Source organism: Microcebus murinus, chromosome 10 (assembly GCF_040939455.1).
Source record: "Microcebus murinus isolate Inina chromosome 10, M.murinus_Inina_mat1.0, whole genome shotgun sequence".
In the NCBI taxonomy this organism is placed as follows: Eukaryota; Metazoa; Chordata; class Mammalia; order Primates; family Cheirogaleidae; genus Microcebus; species Microcebus murinus.
The window spans coordinates 91,518,634-91,529,138 of NC_134113.1; the positions used below are offsets into that span (position 1 = coordinate 91,518,634).

The 10,505-nt window shown below is 37.1% G+C and overlaps 1 protein-coding gene across 1 annotated transcript; it reads left to right on the forward strand.

The window, feature by feature from the left end:
* Positions 1-537: 537 nt before the first annotated feature.
* Positions 538-9,620, forward strand: MAGOHB (mago homolog B, exon junction complex subunit). The gene is made up of 5 exons (XM_076007660.1): positions 538-717; positions 3,287-3,345; positions 4,981-5,091; positions 7,674-7,756; positions 9,247-9,620. Exons 1-5 carry the CDS (start codon positions 624-626, stop codon positions 9,344-9,346), a joined length of 447 nt encoding a protein of 148 aa, XP_075863775.1. The 5' UTR covers positions 538-623; the 3' UTR covers positions 9,347-9,620.
* Positions 9,621-10,505: the final 885 nt, after the last annotated feature.

A 10,505-nucleotide genomic window follows, 5' to 3' on the forward strand; every position in this document is an offset into this window, starting at 1 on the left:
ACGCTTTTATATCATGACTGTCAGGGCTTTTCAGTGTCAGGTGCTTTTTAAAACTTCAGCTCTCTCCTCTGATGGGTTCCCTTTAATCTGTCTGGATTATTATAGGCTTCTAGCTGCCTGATAACTTGCAGTCATTATCCAGAGGGGAAAGTCCCCTGTTAGGAATCAAGAAGAAGCGGGCTACAATCCAGCTCAGCCGTTCTGGGCTTTGTCTTTACTTATCTAACCACTTAAACGGGAATAAAGCCACACCCATTTAGGATGCCGCGAGAATTGGGAGACCCGACGAGTAAAAGCGACCTGCAAAAACCTTAGCTCTAAGTCCGTAAAAAATGCTATTATATTTTCACACTTCTGTTCTTTGCTAATAAATAATGTAATTTACTTAATTTTGAATATAATGTGTCTCCAAACCTAGCCAAGCGAAGGTCACATCACGGCAACCCTGCCTCCGGGGACGCCACGCTTCCACGCGAGACCCCGCTTCCACGCTTTGCTCTGGGGTACCCAGGAGGCGGAAGGGACGCGCCTGCAGTGACGCACTTACCCTGCGCGACTGACGTCACTGCCGGGCGCCAGGCGGCACGTTGGCCGGGATTTCGGCGGGCTTCCTGGGCACAAAAATGGCTATGGCCAGTGATTTCTACCTGCGCTACTATGTAGGGCACAAGGGCAAGTTTGGACACGAGTTTCTAGAGTTCGAGTTTCGGCCGGACGGTGAGCAGAGGAGGGGCCTCCGGCGCGCGGTGCTGGGAGTGGGGAATTGAGACCGAGAGGTCGCGGAGGAGGCGAGGCGGGGTGGGGTGAACGAACCTTGGTGGGCTTGTGCCGGCGGAGTTCCCTGCTTTCGCCGAAGTATAAAGCTTAGGAGGAATATAGGAAGCCTACGTTGGTCTTGTGAATAACCGGGAAATTGATTGCTGTAGTTAATTTAGAAAAGTCAATCCAGTCACATACTGAAAAGTTGAACTTGTGATAATCAGAATCCTAGAGTCAGCGCACCAGAAGGGACTTTAAAGGTTCTGTAGGTTATTGCCCTAATTTTAAATGCCTGAAAGTTTTAAAAACACTCCCACCAAGCCGTGGTCCAGTGGATGCTTAAAATCTTTCGGTAACCCGTAACTTTCAGCCTGTTCATTCATTTTATTTTTTCAGGTTGTGTGTGTTTTGAATGGGAAGAGACCGACATGTAAACAAATGAGTGTAATATGTTTTAGGTGCTTAAATACAATTGTTCACCATAGGATGCATTAAAAGTACAAAAAAAGAGGGAGAGGTTAATTCCAAAGGAGGGAATCAAGAAAAGCTTCCTAGAGGACTAGACTCTTGAGAAGAGTCTTGAAGTGAGAGTAGGTATTTTCTTGACCTCTGAGGGGAGGTGGGGAGAACAACAGACTGAGAGCAGTATGAGCACAGGGCTAGGTGAAACTGCTACCTATGTTGTGTGCAATTCTCTTTTGACAGCTCTGACGCTCTTTAGAGAATGTTATTGTGCATTGAACTCGACTACGAGGAAGTTCAATTGGCTATATATATTTTCTGAATGCACGTTATGTGCTTGGGGACATGCGTTAATAATACAAAATTCAGGGTACAGTAATGAGTGAGACTTCAATTTTTCCTCATGGAGTTATGTCTTGGTGGGAGACAGAGACATGTAACTAACTATAGAGCAGTTATGCATATTAAGTGGTGTTGCATGCTTTGAACAAGGTTCTATGACAGCATGAACGAAACATTAGAGGAGGATCATATATTAGGAAAGGGGAAGAGTATCAAGCATTTCACGGGGAACTCAAGGTAATTACAGCCCTGCAATTATTTAGAAACCTTAATCACCTTATTCATTCTTGCTCTCCCCATGTCTCTTCTGAATTTAGCTCAGGAGTCAAAATTACCAGAATTTATCTATTCTTTCGTTATGTGTAGTATTGTTTTCAGCCTTGCCTATGAACATCATCCAGCTTGTCCATATCACTTTTAACCAGTCATGTCAATTAAGTACCCAAATATTTTTTTTTTTTTTTTGAGACAGAGTCTCGCTTTGTTGCACAGGCTAGAGTGAGTGCCGTGGGGTCAGCCTAGCTCACAGCAACCTCAAACTCCTGGGCTCCAGCGATCCTTCTGCCTCAGCCTCCCAGGTAGCTGGGACTACAGGCATGCGCCACCATGCCCGGCTAATTTTTTTATATATATATTAGTTGGTCAATTAATTTCTTTCTATTTATAGTAGAGACGGGGTCTCGCTCTTGCTCAGGCTGGTTTTGAACTCCTGACCTTGAGCAATCCAATCCGCCCGCCTCGGCCTCCCAAGAGCTAGGATTACAGGCGTGAGCCACAGCGCCCGGCCAGTACCCAAATATTATCAGGGAAATTTCATGCTAGAACAATGGTTGTCATCCATTTATCTGCTTCCACACCATTCTACATACTTCCATTGGTAATAGTGAGTCTTTTGACTCACTATTATCTTTTGACTGATTTATAAGAGGTGTACCTTATTAGAGTAACCTATCATTTTAGCGTGTCAACAGCACATTGTAGCTGTATCTGGGCTACTGACTAGCCATAAGGGGAAGTGTGTGTCAGGGATCGCAAAAGTCATGATGGATTAACATTAAATGTAGATCACCTAACAAACTGGTCAGGTTTTATCCAGAAGTAGTACATAATTGTTTTGTATGCTTCCTAGTCATTACTCTAAAATATTAGCATTACCATAATTATATACATACGGTAATTCGAAGAAAAATAATTAAAAGAAAATTTTGGCATAATGGAGAAAGTGTGAGTATTGGAATAAAGTAGATCTAGATCTGAATCTTGGGTGACCCTGGGCAAGTTATTTAACTGTGTTTTCTTGCCTGTGAATAGGCGAGAGAATAAAAACTGCCTTTGAAAGTGTGTTTTACAGATTAGATTAAATGCTTTGAGTAAGGCACTTAGTACCAATATAGATATAACAAACTTGAAAACATTTTATTTTCTTTTTCAGATTTCCTTTCTAGTTCATGACATAGCTTAAGAAAATAGGCCTTAAAGTAACCAGTAATATATTGAAGGCATGGAATATTTAAAAATTTGGCTAGTTTCAACTTCAGCCAATTCACCATCAAATATTTACTTAAGTGTCTGTGTCTAATATTGATATTATAGTAGGAGGGAGGAAATATGAATAAAAGTAGTAGTATAATATGGTCTTTACCTTCAAAATTGCTTACAATGATATTTATTTATTTTGGCAGTTTTTGGTGTTATAGATTGAATTTTTTCCCACTCCTTACAGGAAAGCTTAGATATGCCAACAACAGCAATTACAAAAATGATGTCATGATCAGAAAAGAGGTAAGTTCTTTTTGAATGTCTAATTTTTTATGCTTAGTCCATTTTCCTTGAGTTTGTGTTAAATTATTTTTTTATTTTTTTTGAGTTTGTGTTAAATTTATAAAAATGCATCTAAGGCTATATTGTAAAGAAGAAGGCAATTTATAGATTGAAAAGTGTTTCCATTTAAATGAGAAGATATATATATAGAAAATTATTTTCAGATAATTTATTAATGTATAATTATTATGATTAATTATATTAATGTATATTTACTTGTAATTTATTATAATTGTATATATTTGGTTATGATTTATTACAAATGTATACATTTGCTTAAAAGCCTTTTGAAGTACACACAAAAAAGTAAATACATTAGATACAGTTGTAGCTTAGATGCAACAAAAGTAGCAATCTGAATCTATTAACTTGTAGTCTCACATTTGGGTCTATCATTTAATTCATTTTATAATTAACTTTGTTTTTTTACTCTATTCATTATTTAAAACTAATTGGTAATCATAATAGTATAACTTTTAAATGAAAGGCACAAAAGATAGAGATAAGAAAGTTTATTCTGATTCAGTGAGTCTAGAAAAGAGAAATAAAGAATGAAAAAAAAAGTTTTTTTTTTTGAGACAGAGTCTTGTTCTGTTCTAGCCCTTCTTGTTCTAGACCGGGCTAGAGTGCCGTGGCATCAGCCTAGCTCACGGCAACCTCAAACTCCTGGGCTCAAGCAATCCTTCTGCCTCAGCCTCCCGAGTTGCTGGGACTACAGGCATGCGCCACCATGCCCAGCTAATTTTTTTGTATATATATTAGTTGGCCAATTAATTTCTTTCTATTTTTAGTAGAGATGGGGTCTCATTCTTGCTCATGCTAGTTTCAAACTCCTGATCTTGAGTGATCCTCCTGCCTTGGCCTCTCAGAGTGCTAGGATTATAGGCGGAAAAAAAAAGTTTAAAGCACTAACTATGATATGTGCTTGCATTTGTTGCTGTTTACTTCACAGATCTTGTGTTGTCACCAATAACCACTTGAAAATATTTGAGTCTCCATGTTACAAAGGCAGAATACAGGGTTTTAAAAAGGAGCTAGTGGCCGGGCGTGGTGGCTCACGCCTGTAATCCTAGCTCTCTGGGAGGCTGAGGCGGGTGGATCGTTTGAGCTCAGGAGTTCGAAACCAACCTGAGCAAGAACGAGACCCCGTCTCTACTATAAATAGAAAGAAATTAATTGGCCAACTAATATATATAGAAAAAAATTAGCCGGGCATGGTGGCACATGCCTGTAGTCCCAGCTGCTTGGTAAGCTGAGGCAGTAGGATTGCTTGAGCCCAGGAGTTTGAGGTTGCTGTGAGCTAGGCTGACGCCATGGCACTCACTCTAGCCTGGGCAACAAACCAAGACTCTGTCAAAAAAAAAAAAAAAGGGAGCTAGTGATGAAAAGAGGGAAAAATATGTATTAAAGGAAAGAGTAAGAGATGAAAAATAATATAAGAAGGATGAATGTTTCTTATTCTGTACTTTTGGAATCAGAATTAAATATTTCTGTGAGATTCTATGAATATTCAAGGTTTGTAACTGTTTTATTTCCTTCTGAGTTGTGGGATGACATAGACAGGCATTATGAAATTTTATTATAATTCATTTTCAGGCTTATGTACACAAGAGTGTAATGGAAGAACTAAAGAGAATTATTGATGACAGTGAAATTACAAAAGAAGATGATGCTTTGTGGCCTCCCCCTGACAGGGTTGGTCGACAGGTTTGTATTTAATGATTCTTTAAATGCATTAATATTAAAAATTGACAACATAATTATGTTTCCCTTTACTTACTTAGAATGAATTCTCATTGATTCTTTGGTTTTCCACTTAGTAGGCACCTGACAAATACTTTTGAATTTTATTTCACTTAGCTTCATTTTTAGTGCTTACTCCTCATAGTAAAGGAGTCAGTGCATAGCTCTAAATTTAGACATCTTTCTTAACAATCTTCTCTGTAGCCCTCCCAGCCAAAGTTAGGATATTTTCATGGTGTTATGAATAATTTTTGTTGTATGTTAGTCATTTTTTTTTTTTTTTTTTTTTTTTGAGACAGAGTCTCGCTTTCTTGCCTAGGCTAGAGTGAGTGCCGTGGCGTCAGCCTAGCTCACAGCAACCTCAGACTCCTGGGCTCAAGCAATCCTGCTGCCTCAGCCTCCCGAGTAGCTGGGACTACAGGCACGAGCCACCATGCCCGGCTGATTTTTATATTATATATATTAGTTGGCCAATTAAATTCTTTCTATTTTTATGGTAGAGACGCGGTCTCGCTCAGGCTGGTTTTGAACTCCTGACCTTGAGCAATCCGCCCGCCTCGGCCTCCCAGAGTGCTAGGATTACAGGCGTGAGCCACCGCGCCCGGCCTGTTAGTCATTTTTATTGGGAATAAGTACAAGTGTTTGTTAAATTTGAGACTTCAGATTCTCACTGACTGTGTAAAATTCACTTTCCAAATTTTAACTTTCAAAATTCTTTATTTGGATCCTTATGACCCAGAGAGACACTTGATTGGTGGTTTCTTTGTTCAAACTGACCATTGCGTTTGCCTCTCATATTTTCTTCAGAATAATTTGGTGTTTCTCAAAAGGCTTCTGAAGAACTCTGAAGGCCTAATTTCACTGTGTATAAAGAAATTTTGGTTTCTGAATTGGGTATTTTCAACTCTTGGAGAAATGAGATACGACCCCTGGACGGAAGAAATACTTAATTCACTTTTGTATATTTCTGAGGATTATACTTTTAGAAGAAAATGTGGAGAAATCTAACAGATGTTGACAACTGTAGCAGTAACTTAACTCTTCTATTTAAAGAAACATTATTTAGGAAAGCAAAGGTAATAGTTAATAGGATTTATTTTATTCATTGTATCACTTTAAAAAGTAAATTTAGATCTCAGTTTTATGCATTTGTACATATGTACTAAAATACAACAGCAACTAACCTTTTATATCATTTTTTTTTTTTTTTTTTTTTTTTTTGAGACAGAGTCTCATTTTGTTGCCCAGGCTAGAGTGAGTGCCGTGGCATCAGTCTAGCTCACAGCAACCTCAAACTCCTCGGCTCAAGCAATCCTGCTGCCTCAGCCTCCCGAGTAGCTGGGACTACAGGCATGTGCCACCATGCCCGGCTAATTTTTTTTTTTTTTTCTATATTAGTTGGCCAATTAATTTCTTTCTATTTATAGTAGAGACGGGGTCTCGCTCTTGCTCAGGCTGGTCTCGAACTCCTGACCTCGAGCAATCCGCCCGCCTCGGCCTCCCAGAGAGCTAGGATTACAGGCTTGAGCCACCGCGCCCAGCCCCTTTTATATCTTTTATACTCAGGGAAAGTGTAGTGCTTCATCTAACCACTCGATGATGTGTTCATGGGTTTTGGTTAGTGGGGAAGCATAAGCGTGTTCCAAAGATTGCCTGTTGGATCATTAAGTCAAAGATTTTGTGATTGTTAGAGAATCTTAGTTAATTCTCCATTTGGTGTGTGCCATAAACTGCATAATTAGGTCTTTTGATTTAATATATAGCTAGGACTCTCTTAGTGGTGTATTTGTTAATTTAACTTGAAAACGTATTACAAGCATAGCCTCTTAATTTTTGGTTTTATATTTGCAGATAAACAAGATAGAGGAAAATCTATATCAGTTATTTTGGGGAGTATTTGTCTTACTCTTCTGGGATCAGCTATCCGTACCATCACTGATCAGTGGTTGTAAATATGAACAAGTGTTTTCCTCTGCTTTATGAGTTTTGAATTGTACATTTGTAAAATAGACTAATAAAGCCTACCTTACAAGGTTATTTTAGGGATTGCAAAGAACATTTGTAAGGTCCCTAGCAGCAGGGCCTGACACATATATGTGCTAAAGTGGTGGCCATTATTATTATACATTTTATTTGCTGAATCTTATGGAAAGGGAAAATATCTTTGTATCTATTATATTAAAAATAGGTTTATACCCATATCATTAGTTTTTACATGTGCTTCAAAGAAATGGCTTTATTTTTTACTGACATAAGAAACATTTCTGTGTCATTTTATTTTATAATATCTTTATGATGTCACAGGAAAGCAATTCTTGGTAATAAAATTGGGGGTAGTGCTGTAAGCAGTTAATAAGGCTTTTATTTTAAGGATTTAGTTTATGTCTAACAGATCAAGTTTCTTCCCCTTCACTGCATCCACTATTGACTACCAAGAAACTTGTGACTAAAATGGAGACCCCCCTTTGTAGCAAGCATACAGATATCTCTGGTATTCCAGAGATTTTTATATTAACTACATTTCTCTGCTATTTTATTTTTTTCAGGAGCTGGAAATTGTAATTGGAGATGAGCACATTTCTTTTACTACATCAAAAATAGGTTCTCTTATTGATGTAAATCAGTCAAAGTAAGTATGTTAAAGCATTTTGGCCAGCCCGACATTGTTAGAGAGGCTCATTTTAGAACTGTAGTCAGTTGGTTAGCCAAGAATATTTCAGTGGCATCCTGTCAGTTTATCATGCACATGCAATTTTGATTTTTACATCATTAAAAACTTATCTAAGAAATTAGCAGGGTATTTCACAGATTGTCAAAAACATCTTATTCCAACACTTCTGTATAAGAACACTCAGATTTTATTAGCTATTTTGTATGAAAATCTGGGTGCGATTTCAGAAAATGTAAAGAAATCCTTATTGGATTTTATCAGCCTTGTTAGCTCGGTATTATATCACGCTCCTCCTTGGGTTCAATACTTGAAAAAAATTGAAAATATTCAATATAGCTTAAATATTCCTTTAGCTACCTATATTTTCCCAAGATCTATGTCTCTGGGCCATTGTAGCATGTCCCATTGTCTTGGTCTGATCAGGCTATTTCTTCCCATCTTTTCCCCTCAAAATGTCCCCATAATGTTCTTACTTTTCCCTGTCACCTGAAATTATAATAATTCGTCTGCTTTACTGGTTTGAATGTAAGCTCTATAAGAGTCTTGCTGTATCTCCAAAGTTAGCATAGTGTCTGACACATAATAGATACTTTATATAAATATTTATTAGAGGAAAGGAGAAAGGAGAAATACTTATTAGATGAGAGGAGAAATATTTATTAGAGGAAAGGAGAAAGGAATGAATGCATAATAACTATTGGGCACAAAAAACTGTGCTCATAAAGACCAACCAGTTACTTTTAAGCTGTCAAATTAATTTTTCTACAGTTGATGAGGGAATGGCATTCATACCCTACTGTGATTGTAAATTGGTACTATTTTTGGTAGAAAGCAATTTGGTAATATGTATCAAAAATTGTTAACATTTTTTATTCCTCTTTGACATAATAATTTCATTTATGAACATCTGTGGTAGGGAAATATTCTCAAATACTGGAAAAGCTTTATTGTGTACAAAGATGCTCATTGAGTGTTATTTGTAATAGGAAAATAATCCAAACGTCTAACAAGGAGGGAACTATTTAGTTAAAATTATTAGTGAGTTGTTTTTTTTAATGCTGTGGAGAAAGTAATATAATAAAGGGCACAGGGAGTGATTTTATTTATAAAAAAATGGAAAATATTTATAGTTATTCCATGAGAGTAAGGCATTGTAGTATTATGAATATTTTTTCTGCTTTGTATATCTTTGTGATACAGTTATTATGTTCATAAGGAGATAAATACTTGAAATATAATGAATATTGATGAAGAAACTATTTTTTCCCCTACAGCATAGAGATGTTAATCATTTAGTCTGTTCATTTCAGTTGTCAGCAAAATCCTTCCTTTTTCCTAGATTCTATTAACTTAATTGTTACAAGCTTTTGATTTTATTTGTTTTAGGAATTTATAACATTGTTTCATTCTAGGAACAAAAAAGTAACTTTTACCTTTTTACATTTTAGGGATCCTGAAGGCCTTCGAGTATTTTACTATTTGGTACAAGACCTGAAATGTTTAGTTTTCAGTCTTATTGGATTACACTTCAAGATTAAACCAATTTAAATTTAATGTTTCTGAAGCTGTTTGTATATTTAATTAAGGGATGGGTAAGGGAGGGTTTATTTGTTATTTACAATATTGGGATTTTTATGAATGTGAAGCAAATAAATTTTTTTTGTATGTAAACTGAAAATAAGAAAAATACATAAACAACCTTAATGGTTATCATTACTTGGGTCCAACTGGGTTGGACAGTCCCCCCACACATTAAATTTTGTAAATAAAAGCCACCTTTTGTTGAAGATTTGCTCCAATAAAGCATCAAAGCCTGGATGGAGAGTGGTGTTTGTTTTGTTTTGATTTCAAGTTAAGAAATTGTTCTAGTAATAGTTTGGAAGAAGATGTTTTAGGTAGAAATATGTAGCCAGATTCCCATCCAGTAAAGACAATTGCAGATCTTCCCTTATTTCTTTTTTTTCTTGAGACAGAATCTCGCTTTGTTGCCCAGGCAAGAGTGAGTGTTATGGCATCAGCCTAGCTCACAACAACCTCAATGTCCTGGGCTCAAGCAATCCTCCTGCCTCAGCCTCCCGAGTAGCTGGGACTACAGGCATGTGCCACCATGCCCGGCTAATTTTTTCTATATATATTAGTTGCCCAATTAATTTCTTTCTATTTATAGTAGAGATGAGGTCTCGCTCTTGCTCAGGCTGGTTTCGAACTCCTGACCTCAAGCAATCTGACCACCTCGGCCTCCTCTCAGAGTGCTAGGATTACAGGCGTGAGCCATTGCGCCCGGCCCCTTATTTCTTTCATACGTGATTGGATTTAATTTTTTTTATGCTTATAGAAGTTGTTTATAGAACATTCTGGATTTTTTACAGTTATCACAAAGTCATCAGGGATTATTCACATCTAAATATTTTTGGTATAAGCAGTGCTTCCTTTAAGTGCTGCAAGAGTAAAATCGGCACCCTAAGTCAGGTACATCTTTGATTACGCCCTTATTCCTTATTTCACCATATGTATTTTATATGTGTGTGGGAACTAAATGAGTTCTCAGCTTTACAAATTGTCTAAAATTCAGACTTATACATGTTTCTGTGAATGCATATATATTTTAATTCCTATTGAACACACCTCAGTATAGTTTCCCAATTCCCTTGAACCTCTTTCTGATAGATCGCACCTTTATTACTTTTCTTAGTAATAACTATGCCTT